Source organism: Rutidosis leptorrhynchoides, chromosome 3 (genome assembly GCF_046630445.1).
Source record: "Rutidosis leptorrhynchoides isolate AG116_Rl617_1_P2 chromosome 3, CSIRO_AGI_Rlap_v1, whole genome shotgun sequence".
In the NCBI taxonomy this organism is placed as follows: domain Eukaryota; kingdom Viridiplantae; phylum Streptophyta; class Magnoliopsida; order Asterales; family Asteraceae; genus Rutidosis; species Rutidosis leptorrhynchoides.
This window is the reverse complement of record NC_092335.1, coordinates 348,137,921-348,153,226: the sequence shown is the minus strand read 5'-3', so window position 1 is coordinate 348,153,226 and position 15,306 is coordinate 348,137,921. Positions and strand designations below refer to the sequence as shown.

Genomic DNA, 15,306 nt, shown 5'->3' with positions numbered 1-15,306 from the left:
AAATTCGGGTAGTACCTACCCGTTAAGTTCATACTTAGTAGCTAATATACAATTCAACTACTACAATTCTATATGAAAAACTGATTATAATAATATTTCGCGTTCAAACTTTTATACAATATTTTACAAACTTACAATACAGCATATTTTACATAAAGCATGAAATATAGCACACAATAACTTTGATACAAGATAGTTGTGAAGATAATTCTAACTAGTACACAAGTCGTTCAGCAAAGGCAATAAAGACACGTAATTCATACGTCCAGAAACAAGTCATGCATTCTGGTTTTACTAGGACTACTTCCCATCCTTGGTCTTGTGGAACATAACCGTTATGGCCGTTGATAAGACAGTGTGTTGTAACGTCATCAAAGGGACGAGGGTTACGTAATGACCAACAGTCTCGTAATAACCTAAAAATCTCATTTCTTACCCCAATTACCGACTCCATCACTTGTGGGAACGTTTTGTTTAATAGCTATAGCCCGATGTTCTTTTTCTCACTTTGGTGAGAAACGAACATTACTAACCCGTAAGCATAGCATGCTTCTTTATGTTGCATGTTAGCCGCTTTTTCTAAATCATGAAGTCCTATATTCGGATACATTGAGTCAAAATAATTTCTTAACCCGTTGCGTAAAATAGCATTTGGGTTCCCCGCAATATATGCGTCAAAGTAAATACATCGTAACTTATGGGTTTCCCAATGTGATATCCCCCATCTTTCAAACGAAAGTCTCTTATAAACCAAGACATTCTTGGAACGTTCTTCGAATGTCTTATAAACTGATCTCGCCTTAAATAGTTGTGCCGAGGAATTCTGACTGACTCTAGACAAGATTTCATCAATCATGTCTCCGGGTAGATCTCTTAAAATATTGGGTTGTCTATCCATTTTGTGTTTTTAAACTGTAAAATAGACAAGAGTTAGATTCATAAAAAAATACTTATTAATACAAGCAATTTTTACATATATCATAAAGCATAAGCACACTATATTACATATATTACACCACACGAATACAACTATCTTATTCTGACTCGCTCGTTTCTTCTTCTTCGGTTTTGGTTCGTTTTGCCAAGTTTCTAGGGATATATGATGTTCCCCTAATACTAGTTGTCGTTTTACACAACGGTTTAGAAAAACCTGGTGGTTTAGAGGTTCCCGGGTCATTGTTACAACTTAAGGACTTCGGGGGTTGACGATACATATAAAGTTCATCGGGGTTGAAATTAGATTTCTCTATTTTTATGCCCTTTCCCTTATTATTTTCTTTTGCCTTTTTAAATTCAGTTGGGGTAATTTCTATAACATCATCGGAATTCTCGTCAGAATCCGATTCATCGGAGAATTGGTAATCCTCCCAATATTTTGCTTCCTTGGCGGAAACACCATTGACCATAATTAACCTTGGTCAGTTGGTTGAAGATTTTCTTTTACTTAACCGTTTTATTATTTCCCCCACCGGTTCTATTTCCTCCTCCGGTTCCTCCTCTTCCGGTTCTGATTCTTCTTCCGGTTCTTCTTCGGGAACTTGTGAATCAGTCCAATATATATTCGACTCTTTGTTATTATTAGGTGAGTCAATGGGATTTGTGCTAGAGTAGACATCTATCACACAATATCAAACATGTTAAGAGATTAATATATCACATAATATATACATGTTAATAATATATAGTTTTCAACAAAAATGTTAAGCAATCATTTTTAAAGAAAACACGGTTGAAGTCCAGACTCACTAATGCATCCTAACAAACTCGATAAGATACACTAATGCAAATTTTCTGGTTCTCTAAGACCAACGCTCGGATACCAACTGAAATGTCCCGTTCTTATTGATTAAAAACGTTCCATATTAATTGATTTCGTTGCGAGGTTTTGACCTCTATATGAGACGTTTTTCAAAGACTGCATTCATTTTTAAAACAACCATAACCTTTATTTCATAAATAAAGGTTTAAAAAGCTTTACGTAGATTATCAAATAATGATAATCTAAAATATCCTGTTTACACACGACCATTACATAATGGTTTACAATACAAATATGTTACATCGAAATCAGTTTCTTGAATGCAGTTTTTACACAATATCATACAAACATGGACTCCAAATCTTGTCCTTATTTTAGTACGCAACAGCGGAAGCTCTTAGTATTCACCTGATAATAAACATGCTTTAAACGTCAACAAAAATGTTGGTGAGTTATAGGTTTAATCTATATATATCAACTCGTAACAATAGACCACAAGATTTCATATTTCAATACACATCCCATACATAGAGATAAAAATCATTCATATGGTGAACACCTGGTAATCGACATTAACAAGATGCATATATAAGAATATCCCCATCATTCCGGGATCCTCCTTCGGACATGATATAAATTTCGAAGTACTAAAGCATCCGGTACTTTAGATGGGGCTTGTTAGGCCCAATAGATCTATCTTTAGGATTCGCGTCAATTAGGGTGTCTGTTCCCTAATTCTTAGATTACCAGACTTAATAAAAAGGGTCATATTCGATTTCGATAATTCAACCATAGAATGTAGTTTCACGTACTTGTGTCTATTTTGTAAATCATTTATAAAACCTGCATGTATTCTCATCCCAAAAATATTAGATTTTAAAAGTGGGACTATAACTCACTTTCACAGATTTTTACTTCGTCGGGAAGTAAGACTTGGCCACTGGTTGATTCACGAACCTATAACAATATATACATATATATCAAAGTATGTTCAAAATATATTTACAATACTTTTAATATATTTTGATGTTTTAAGTTTATTAAGTCAGCTGTCCTCGTTAGTAACCTACAACTAGTTGTCCACAGTTAGATGTACAGAAATAAATCGATAAATATTATCTTGAATCAATCCACGACCCAGTGTATACGTATCTCAGTATTGATCACAACTCAAACTATATATATTTTGGAATAAACCTCAACCCTGTATAGCTAACTCCAACATTCACATATAGAGTGTCTATGGTTGTTCCGAAATATATATAGATATGTCGACATGATAGGTCGAAACATTGTATACGTGTCTATGGTATCTCAAGATTACATAATATACAATAAAAGTTGATTAAGTTATGGTTGGAATAGATTTGTTACCAATTTTCACGTAGCTAAAATGAGAAGAATTATCCAATCTTGTTTTACCCATAACTTCTTCATTTTAAATCCGTTTTGAGTGAATCAAATTGCTATGGTTTCATATTGAACTCTATTTTATGAATCTAAACAGAAAAAGTATAGGTTTATAGTCGGAAAAATAAGTTACAAGTCGTTTTTGTAAAGGTAGTCATTTCAGTCGAAAGAACGACGTCTAGATGACCATTTTAGAAAACATACTTCCACTTTGAGTTTAACCATAATTTTTGGATATAGTTTCATGTTCATAATAAAAATCATTTTCCCAGAATAACAACTTTTAAATCAAAGTTTATCATAGTTTTTAATTAACTAACCCAAAACAGCCCGCGGTGTTACTACGACGTCGTAAATCCGATTTTACGGTGTTTTTTGTGTTTCCAGGTTTTAAATCATTAAGTTAGCATATCATATAGATATAGAACATGTGTTTAGTTGATTTTAAAAGTCAAGTTAGAAGGATTAACTTTTATTTACGAACAAGTTTAGAATTAACTAAACTATGTTCTAGTGATTACAAGTTTAAACCTTCGAATAAGATAGCTTTATATGTATGAATCGAATGATGTTATGAACATCATTACTACCTCAAGTTCCTTGGATACACCTACTGGAAATGAGAAAAATAGATCTAGCTTCAAAGGATCCTTGGATGGCTTGAAAGTTCTTGAAGCAGAATCATGACACGAAAACAATTTCAAGTAAGATTTCCACTCGAAATAAGATTGTTATAGTTATAGAAATTGAATTAAAGTTTGAATATGATTATTACATTGTATTAGAAAGATAACCTACTGTAAGTAACAAAGGTTTCTTGATCTTGGATGATTACTTGGAATGGATTTAGAAAACTTGGAAGTAAACTTGCAATCTTGGAAGTATTCTTGATTTTATGAAACTAAAACTTTTAGAATTTATGAAGAACACTTAGAACTTGAAGATAGAACTTGAGAGAGATCAATTAGATGAAGAAAATTGAAGAATGAAAGTGTTTGTAGGTGTTTTTGGTCGTTGGTGTATGGATTAGATATAAAGGATATGTAATTTTTGGTTTCATGTAAATAAGTCATGAATGATTACTCATATTTTTGTAATTTTATGAGATATTTCATGCTAGTTGCCAAATGATAGTTCCCACATGTGTTAGGTGACTCACATGGGCTGCTAAGAGCTGATCATATGAGTGTATATACCAATAGTACATACATCTAAAAGCTGTGTATTGTACGAGTACGAATACGGGTGCATACGAGTAGAATTGTTGATGAAACTGAACGAGGATGTAATTGTAAACATTTTTGTTAAGTAGAAGTATTTTGATAAGTGTCTTGAAGTCTTTCAAAAGTGTATGAATACATATTAAAACACTACATGTACATACATTTTAACTGAGTCGTTAAGTCATCGTTAGTCGTTACATGTAAGTGTTGTTTTGAAACCTTTAGGTTAACGATCTTGTTAAGTGTTGTTAACCCAATGTTTATAATATCAAATAAGATTTTAAATTATTATATTATCATGATATTATGATGTACGAATATCTCTTAATATGATCTATATACATTAAATGTCGTTACAACGATAATCGTTACATATATGTCTCGTTTCAAAATCATTAAGTTAGTAGTCTTATTTTTACATATGTAGTTCATTGTTAATACACTTAATGATATATTTACTTATCATTTAACATAATTAACCAAGTGTATCAATATCTTAATATGATTCATATGTACCTAGTAAGACGTTATAACGATAATCGTTATATATATCGTTTTCGAGTTTCTTAATTTAATAGTCTCATTTTTATGTATATAACTCATTGTTAAAATACCTAATGAGATACATACTTATAATAAAATCATGTTAACTATATATATAACCATATATATGTCATCGTATAGTTTTTACAAGTTTTAACGTTCGTGAATCACCGCTCAACTTGGGTGGTCATTTGTCTATATGAAACATATTCCAATTAATCAAGTCTTAATAAGTTTGATTGCTTAACATGTTGGAAACACTTAATCATGTAAATAACAATTTTATTTAATATATATATATAAACATGGAAAAGTTCGGGTCACTACATATATATAAGTTGATTATAATAAATTAATTAATGAGACATATACGGTAATTATTTTTTTTTTGTCTATTTCCAATATAATTTCATTATCACTATTTGCATTATAATATAATAATTTCGTTTTAAAATATAATTAATCTCATTAATTAGCATACAATTTCAATTTGTGTTTCAGTTAGTATATATATTAATAAACAAATAAATAATTTTGTTCATATTCTAAATTATTGCTTAGGTGTTTGAACATATTGTATACCGGTCGTGCATTCTACGAGCTAATATAATGAATGCGATTTATCATAACTAATCTTTTATCTGATTTTTTAACGAGTGTGCATCGCACGGGCTAAAATTCTAGATTAGGAATAGATATGTACGTATCTATTATTTAATTATTTATTTATATATGATTTCAACACTATTTAAATTAATTTTAATACATATGTACATGTATATATTACAAAACATCATAATGGAACACACGGGCTCAAAAATCTACCATATCAATTAGAGAACCAAGTAAGTTTTAAAGGTTTTATTTAACAACTATACAGCAAGCGGGCTCAAAAGTCTACCATATCAGTTAGACACTACCAGAAGTATCTTTATTCAAAAAATAATTGTATATAATAATTGTAAAATATTTTATCACCATCCAACGCACGGGCTCTAAAACCAACACAACGGGTTCTTAAACTCAAAAGAATAATGAAAAAGATATTAACTGTGAGAAAAAAAAAATTGTAAACGTTAAGTTACTGACAACACTTTTAGAATTTGTCAACACTACAGGCTCTTAAACTCAAAAGAAATTTTTAAAATTTGTCAACACCACAGACTCTTAAATAATTCTTATACATAATCTATTTTTTAATCGCTATTTACATACCAATATGAACTGCAAATTACATTTTTTGCACGATTTTTTACACACCCGTGCAACGCACGGGCTCAAAAATCTAGTATATATATATATATATATATATATATATATATATATATATATATATATATATATATATATATATATATATATATATATATATATATATATATATAGTAAATCACAGTCCATAATACAAGCAATTATTTTTGCATTATATATGATCATTTGATGGTGATAATAACAGAGTGAAAATAACCAACAGATAAATGGAGATAACAAATTCACCAAAATAACGATATATCTCTTTCACAATTTGAATTCTAAAAATTGAATATAAATATAAATCTATATTATATTTGGACATTAGGTGTAGGGGTTGATACGTCCACTCATTTACAGTATTTTTTCTGTTAATGACCTTCTACATACAGATTAATAATTTGACTTATAATTGTAATATTATAAAATATTTGATTTGATGTGCAATTCTAGGGAATTTATTAATTATTAAAATATTACTATGGTTATATTATATTATGGGTGCTGATATTTTGACTCACATTTTTATAATTACCGTTATAATGTATTAAGTATTTATAGTATTTAATACATGATAATTTTTAAAGGCAAAGATAATAATTTCATAACCAGTAATAATAATTCAACCTCATCATTCTCAACAACCATCACCAATCTTCATGATCTTAATCTTAAATATATTCAAACAAAATACTAAAAAGATCCCATAATAAATACATATTTATATTTATATCATCATAAAGGTCAATATATATACTTACACCATTTTATATAAATAAAAAATTTTACAAAAGAAAACAAACCAAACCAAACCCTGATCACTCCTCACTCTATTAAAAAGAAAAAGAAAGCATATTTCATATCCCATTTCTGCAAATTCCACCTTGTCACTGTCTAAGGTAAGTTTTTATTCGCATTATTTTTTTCATCTGGGAATTTTACATAAAATTTGTATTTTTATTCGTTTTTTTAATCAAGAATATGATATGATATCAATCTGACCCACATGAAGCGAAAAAAAAAAACACTTACCCCATCACTTTTCAATTGTAAAATATGTAATCTTTCGTTATAAAAAATTACGGTTTTTGTGTGTTCTGTTTGGCTTTTTTTTTTTTTTTTTTTTTTTTTTGTTTTGTTCTGTTTGGCTTTTGTTTTTTACTTTGTGTTGTATAATTGTATATATTGTATGCATATACGTATATGTTGTACAGTATTAATCAATTTTTGATACTTCACTTTTTAAACATTAGATTAGCAGATCTCTTTGATCTCCTTTTTGCTTTCATATTCTTCAGTTTTTACTAGTACGGAGTAATATTTATTTAATTAATTTTCTTGTGTTTTTATAACAAAATCCACCCGTATTCCATTACATTTCTTCTTATATTACTCAGTGGTTTTCCAAATCTATTTTTTCTAGAACTACAATTTTGGCATCACCCACACACCCGTTAGGAAGAAATTCCTCGCATTCATCTCGCAAAGCGTGCCCGGAATGCTTTAGGTTAACTGTTTGACCGCACAGAGTGAAGGATATCAGAGTTACAACCTTGGAAAAAAAACTCCCCCGGATTTGAACCTGCACCTATTTTTTCAAGGATACGAGTCCAGAACCAACCGAGGCTTTTTACCACTCAACCAATATTTCGGTGGTTTTATCCAAATCAATTGATTCATGAATTTTGCTAACGACGTCTCAAGGGTTGCCGTTAACATGGTTTAATTATTATACATAGTGGTTTCCATTAGATTTCAAATGCCGGCTATCAACATGTACAATACCTTGAAGCAGGGGCGAACTTATGAAGGGGTAGTGGATTTGCAATTTATAGTGCAAATTTTTTCGATTTTTTGATTTTTGCCTCCGGTGAATTTTTTTTCCGAAACCCTTCATATTTTGCCCCAAAACCTCCATATTTTGTCCCTAAACCTTCGTATTTTGCCTAAAAACTTCCAAATTTTGCTAAAAAAACTCTACATTTTGCCATAAAATCTCCAAATTTGCCAAAAAACCCTACGCTTTAAAAAAAATTTCGCCCCCGGTGAAAAAAATTTCAGACTACGCCACCGCCTTGAAGCGTGTTAACGAAAATCCTTATGGTTGTGTCAGCGAATCCTTCATTTATGTATATTATTAAAAATGAATTTTTCTAACGACATTTATTGAGACTATGGTTAACGTGTATAAAGGTATTATACAATTCAATAACCACAACCAAAATGTCAGAATGTAAAGTCAATATGTAACCGTCATGTACGACATTTTATGCACGTTAACAACGACCCTTAAGGCTGTGGTTAAGGATAATTAATCTGTAGTACAAAGCGGTTAATCTTGATTGTTATATGGCGGCTATTAGAATGTACATGTCTTTTTTCACTTTAGAAAAATTCTTTATTTTATTTTGTGATGAATATGAGATGGAGATGTTTTCTAACATTTCAATTGTTGAAATGTGTTTAATGGTATATAAAAAAATATGTGTATCGGCAGGGACATGTTAGTCCTGTGTTGACTTTGTCAATCCATCCAGCGGTCCCCGGTAGCCCACTGGAGCCTGGCGAAACACCATCACCCATTTCCCCACAGCATGCCAGGCCCGATAAACGAACCTGTATTGTCATTGTTTCAATCTTCGCATGCGTGGGACCAAGGGATCATTTGAGTCCGGTAAGAATGGTTTTTGATCCAATTATTTGGAAAATCCTCACCTAGTGGGAATCGAACCCTCACCTCCCCTAAGAGAGAGTGAGTCATTCACCACTAGGCTATTGGCCCCTTCTTGTGTTTAATGGTATATGATCCCATTTATCAAAGTATATTAATCATGCTTAAGTTGTCAGAAAAAAGATTTTGCAGTTGGGGTATAATCTGGTTAATTTATGAGCATAGTCTTAAGAGTTCATAATAAATTTATTGTTATGACATGAAAGGGACTTTACTGGTACATCATTTAAGGATTCTATGGCTTTAATAAAACCTATTATCTTCTGAAAATTGGTTGGTATGAATTTATAATAGCAGTTTTGCATTCACTTTAAACTTCATTTTCATTTCATTTCATTTACTTTTTTGTTCTTAATGTTGTATTACCTTGTCACACGTTTAGACGATAATTTGTTTCGTCAAATGTTGTGTCATAACTTGAAGCGAAAAATGTGATTGTGGGTCCCACAGTTTCTGTTAAATGAATCATGTTTAGTCTTGTTTGTTTGAACAGTTGGTGACTAAATTTGTTAGACGATTGATCAGTAGGGCGATTTGGCAATGGCAGCATCATCTTCAAATATGCAGTATTATTATTATCCGGCTCCCATTGCGCGATATGAAGATATAATTGCTAGTCCCAATCTCTTCATGGATTGTCTAACGAAATTTCATGTAGCGATGAGGACTAAATTCAAGTAAGATTTAAGCCCCGACACTTATTTTGAATTTGATATTGGAAACTTATAAATATATAGAACACTTGTACTAACATGTTTAGATAAACAGTTGCACAAGACAAGAGTTATCTATATAACAATTTTTGTTATAAGGTGAATTTGTGTGTTTATTAATTCTGATTTGGAACTGGTTATCAGATAATAGGGACTTGAAGTTATGTAACATTATTTTTTCTGTTTTGAATAACAGATTCTGTTGCTGAATATTTTAAGGTTGGTATAATAATTTGCCAACCCGAATTGACACCCTACCCATTTACCCTTTATTAAAAAATTTTGATATACATCTACTCTTGTTTAGATTTAACAAAACTCTCATGTAATCCGAATAATCTCCTCTTTGGTATTTTTACTTATTAATACTGTAAAAAAAACACCCTTGTGTTCAGAAGCACCTTTGATCTCATCTAAATGTGTATTGAGTCACCCCTTTTAGATTTAAAATGCTATAGGTTCCATTGTTGTAAAATACCCGATAATCCCCTATTACTCTTTTTTAAGAACATACCGATCTAATTTTTCAAAATCCATTTAATGAATTGGTCAACGTCGGTTAATGGGTCAAAATTGGATTTGATGGTCAAAGTCAAAATTAGTCAACCTTTTTAATATATAATGAATTTAAACTAAAATTTTAGAGTCTTTTTGAACAAATGAACAAGTATTTTTATGTTTTAGGCAATTATGTTAAAGTTTATGCTTATGATTTTCTTTTTTATTTACATATATTTTGAATTTGAACTTTTATTATTTAAATGTATAAAAAGTCATTCTTATTAATCCCCAAGTTTCTGATTACTCCTTTTAAAGTCCTGACCAAGTACTCCTCGAGTAGGTGGGTTTTGCAACCTTGATAGGTTCTCATAAAATATGAGCTGCTTGATGTTGTTATACGTTGCTTGTTGTAGGATACCGATTGTTGGTGGTAGAGATCTAGACTTGCATCGCCTATTTGTCGAAGTAACTTCCCGTGGAGGCATTAAGAAGGTATTATTGAGTCATATTAGCATGGAAATTACTTACCTTTTTATTTAAATATACAACGAGTAAACGGATAAAGTTCTCTCTTCAGCTCTCAGCTCAAGGTTGTAGGAGTGGACAGTCGTCGGGACCCTGGACGAGCGAGTCGGGGACGAGTCGGTCGTTGACCAACGTTATATACATTACATGTAAACATATCAAATATAAAACATAAATATTTCTAGATGTAAGGTACAAAATCTAACTTTAAAAAGTGTTAACATTTAGATAAACTTTGACTTTGACCTTGACCGACTCAGCCCCGACTCAGCCCGAATTTTAGGCGTTTTTGGCAGAAACAGGATGGGTTAGTCCCCAAACAGATGGGTCGTCCGACGAATCGGCCGACTTTTACAAGTTCAACTACCCAGACATGTTTTATTTAATGAATAAATGTTGGTGAAAACTGAATCAGGTTCTTGATGAGAAGAAGTGGAGGGAAGTGACAAATGGTTTTAACTTTCCACCGTCTGCAACAAATGCTTCGTTTATTTTACGGAAATATTATATGTCACTCATTCACCACTTTGAACAAGCTTATTATTTTAAGGCCAAAGCATTTACTCCTGTAGAACCTACTGGTTTGTGCAAACAAACTTTTAACTTTAACCGTTTAATTTTTTTATTCAACGTTAAACAATTTCGTTATCTTATCATGTTGTTTTGTATATCAGATTCTTGGCAGGGTCCCACAAACATCCTCTCCTCAACATCTGGAATGTATGTGCCTGATATTCAAACGAATCGATCGTCAGAATTTCAAGCTACGTCAGTAAAGAGGATGACAACTGACGACTCGTTATCTAAAGGTCAGTATACATTCTTGATAGTTGTAACTGTACAATGTGAATCTTTAAAAACATGGTGTTTGGAATTGCATCTTTATAGTCATTAAAGGTTACAAATAATCAGAGGCAAATAAAGAGCTTTGATATGATTTTTTTTTTTTTTTTTTATAAGCTCAAATGACCTATATGTTGTAGAACTCGGAATTTACTAAACGACGAGTACTCGGGTTTTGCAACCCTGGGAGTACTCGGTCAAAACTCGGGATTACTCGGAAAATCAATCAAAACTCGGTCAAAGCTCGGGATTACTTGGTCAAAGACAAACTTGGTCAACACGTGAGTACTCCCCGGGTTTCCGAGTACTCTGTAAAAAGTCAGGACCGAGTACTCCCCGAGTAACGATTTTTGAAACCTTGAAATGACCAAACCGCCAATTCAGTGTTTGAAAAAGCTTGTTATATAAGATTTGAATACGCAGAATGAGAAAATAATTCTGTCTTTTGAGACGAGAATTAAAATTAAAATTAAAAAAAAAAAAACCACCGAGCTTCTGGCTGAGTGGTACAATTCCCCTGGTAGGCGCTTGCTTGTATCCACCTAGTGGTGCAGGTTCGAGTCCGAAGGGGGCTGGTTTTCCCACATATTATGCATAAACCCACTAGCCTTAGCTTATTCAGGTTGGTGGGGTCCTGAGTTCTTGTCCTATGGCGGGAGCAGTACATAATAAAATCGAGCGGGTTCACGTAAGTGCGATGTTTCGAGAGTGGGTTTCCAGTGGGGGTAATGGGTGGGGAACCAACTAAGCCGTTCTAAAAAAAAAAAAAAATTAAAATTAAAATATTTCGTATTTTGTTAATTAGTTTTGTTGCTTTTTTTTTTTTTCGTCTGAGACATTATTATTCTATATATTTTTAGTAGGACTAAAAAACTATCGAACGTAACAATGCAGGTCCGATTGAATCACCGATAGGTTTACCCGTAACTGGAATAATTGACGGTAAATTTGAAAGCGGGTATCTTTGTACTGTACGAATCGGATCCGAACAGCTACAAGGTGTTCTATATCAAACAGTACAAACCCCATCATCAAATGTGGGTGTAGTAACCATGGATGGAACTCAAGGATTAACCATGGTTAAGCGTAGGCGTAGGCGTAGGAAGAAATCTGAGATTAGAAAGCGGGACCCGGCTCACCCGAAACCTAATAGAAGCGGTTATAATTTCTTTTTTTCTGAACAACACGCGCAGCTCAGGTTGCTTCATACTGGTAAAGATAGAGCCATCAGCAAGATGATTGGTGAAGAGTGGAACAAACTAACCGAGTCTGATAAAGCGGTCAGTAATTGGGTCCTTGTGTGTTGACCTAGTCAACCATTTTGATTATATATGTTTGTGTGTGTGTATGACTATATATAGAGGGAAGGGGAACTAAATCTCACAATAAAAAGAGATGAGAAATACTCTTCAAATTTTCACGATAAAAAGAATGATTTTGCTAAAGATAGCCCTTAGGACTGCCGTTAAAACGCTTTAAACAGTTGTAAATTCATGTAACCGCCACAAATGAATTAATAAGTAACCGCTGTGTACAACTGTTTAAAGCGTGTTAACGACGGCCCTATGGGCTAACATTAGCAAAATCCTAAAAAAAATTGAGAAATTAATTAATTAATTAATTAATTATTATTTATTTATTTTTTTGCGGTGTTCCAGGTTTACCAGGAGAAAGCCGTAAAAGACAAGGAGAGATACAAAAGGGAAATGGAGCTTTATAGAGAGCGTTTTAATGGAGGAGTAGTTTTAACCGATGTACTGCCTGTACAGCAATGTTATTATATGGCGGATACAAGTATGATGGTTGTGGAAAACAATGGTGCGAATACTCATCAAGTTAACGAGGCTAACTCTGATTTTTCAAATGGTGACAACGATAGCAGCAGCAGTTTTGAAGATGAAGAGAAAACGACAGGTGAAGACTCTAATCTTGAAATGGGAGCTGATAATATCGACTTAGAAATGCAGCCACACAAGCATAAAAAACCATTCGAAGATGACCAGTCGGTATATTTTGTTGGATCTGGTCAACAAAAGTCAACCTCTGTCCAAGAAAATGAACTACTGGTCATCAAAAATGGAGCAGAATAGTAGCAAAAACGTAAAAAGAAAGGAAAAAAGAAGTGAAAGATCGTTTCTTGATTAAGATTTTGTTTTTTGATGTGGGAGAAATAGCAGTTTTTAGATCTCCCTCATACTTGGCTTTTGGAGCTTTAGAATTTTAGTATTTACGTTTCTGTTGATGATGCAATTAGTATGCTGATAGCATTAGTGTCTATTCAGTTTCAGACATATTCTTTTGCTCAGATTTGAACCTATTTGATGCTATGCATTTTTTTTGGATATGCAACTCACATTCACGCTAATTTTTTACACGAATATATACATATTTTGTTTACCTGACTTTGAACCCGCAACCTCAGAGTTTGAGAAGCATCTCGATGCTATGCGTTTTGTTTTTATTTGGCCCCATTGATGCCTTCTTTTATGCTAGCTGTATCAGAAGTAACTCGGTTATGTGAGTCCCATGGTCAACTATTTATAATTGGACGGGTGTGTTTGCCGTTAAAAAAGTAATAAAAATAAGAACATGTACAAGTTTATGCACTTTGATTTGATTTATTTGTAGTTTTTCATTTTTGTGGTGTTCTAGTAGAGGAAAATATAATATTTTTTGGAACGATTGGCTGGTAAGCCAGTGTAATGCTTGTGGTTTATCGCCCTCTATCAGCTTGTTAGAGGGTAGCTAGTTAATAAAATCTTGATGTTTAAAAAAAAAAGTTTGGGATTATATATCGAGAGGCCACCCAAGTTCATCGTTTTGTATTTTTAGGCCACCCATATTTAAAAATAATTTTGTAGGCCACCCAAAATTATCTTTTCATGTTTATAAGTCACCTATATTCGAAAATGATTTTGTAGGTAATCCAAGTTCGTGTGTTATTCCATCGGTATCAAATCTGGCGAAAATCTCATTTATTAAAATGTAAAAAATAACACAAATAACCAAGTTTTTATTAATTAACATTATTCATATGATGATTAGTTCATACCAACTACATAAGTATTTACGTGTTTTTATAATTTTTTAAAAAGAGTTGTAGTCGAATTTGATATATATGTAACAACATACGAATTTGAATGGCCTACAAAATCATTTTCAGATATGGGTAGCCTACAAACACGAATAGTTAAACTTGGATGACCCACAAAATCATTTTCAAATATGGGTGGCATACAAACACAGAACAATAAACTTTGGTGGCCTCCCGATATATAATCCCAAAAAGTTTATGCACTTTGATAAAATGGACTTTTACACTGCATTCTCGAGTTTCAATTTTTTTTTTAGTTGAAAGAAATATTTAATTCATTTATTTTAAATTTAATTCATTTATTCTCATTTATTTATTTTTATAGGAAAAATATAAGTTATGTTTTAAAGTATTATATTTAAATATTTAATTCATATATTATAAAATTTCTTCTTTTTTTATTTTTATTTAAAAATCTTATCTTTTTTTTTTTTTTGAATACCAGGAACAACTTGAAATCACATCCAATGTTGGTCCACATATTTGCTCAATGAAAAACCCCACATCAAATTGAACAAAAAGTCAAACCCCTTTAAACATCAATTGTTAATTCAATGTTTTCATCAACACTTGAAAACCCTACCAACACCAAAACTTGCAATCAAGATTTAAAAAAAGATAATTAAAAAGATAAATAAAAAGAAAAAAGAAAAAAAAAGACAATAAAAAATAAAGTAAAAAATACAACAATTTTGGGGTACCTTCTAATCAAA

At 31.9% G+C, this 15,306-nt stretch overlaps 1 protein-coding gene across 3 annotated transcripts; it reads left to right on the top strand.

The window, feature by feature from the left end:
* The first annotated feature begins 8,799 nt into the window (after positions 1 to 8,799).
* LOC139897553 (high mobility group B protein 15-like) lies at positions 8,800 to 13,811 on the top strand. Of its 3 annotated transcripts, none has more exons than XM_071880258.1 (7): positions 8,800 to 8,860; positions 9,411 to 9,594; positions 10,545 to 10,623; positions 11,072 to 11,237; positions 11,331 to 11,465; positions 12,394 to 12,779; positions 13,158 to 13,811. In XM_071880258.1, the coding sequence occupies exons 2-7, from the start codon at positions 9,458 to 9,460 to the stop codon at positions 13,587 to 13,589; spliced, it is 1,335 nt and encodes a 444-aa protein (XP_071736359.1). In that variant the 5' UTR covers positions 8,800 to 8,860; positions 9,411 to 9,457; the 3' UTR covers positions 13,590 to 13,811. The 3 variants fall into 3 exon arrangements, with proteins under 3 accessions (XP_071736359.1, XP_071736358.1, XP_071736357.1); XM_071880257.1 differs by lacking the exon at positions 8,800 to 8,860 and adding an exon at positions 9,059 to 9,194; XM_071880256.1 differs by lacking the exon at positions 8,800 to 8,860 and having other exon boundaries at positions 9,220 to 9,594.
* Positions 13,812 to 15,306: the final 1,495 nt, after the last annotated feature.

What these genes read in the sequence shown, in the direction of transcription:
- LOC139897553 (XM_071880258.1), top strand. Translation starts at nt 9,458, where the DNA reads ATGGCAGCATCATCTTCAAATATGCAGTATTATTATTATCCGGCTCCC. An exon ending in GCGATGAGGACTAAATTCAA is followed by an intron (nt 9,595 to 10,544) that starts GTAAGATTTAAG and finishes TGCTTGTTGTAG; the next exon opens with GATACCGATTGTTGGTGGTA. An exon ending in TGACGACTCGTTATCTAAAG is followed by an intron (nt 11,466 to 12,393) that starts GTCAGTATACAT and finishes GTAACAATGCAG; the next exon opens with GTCCGATTGAATCACCGATA.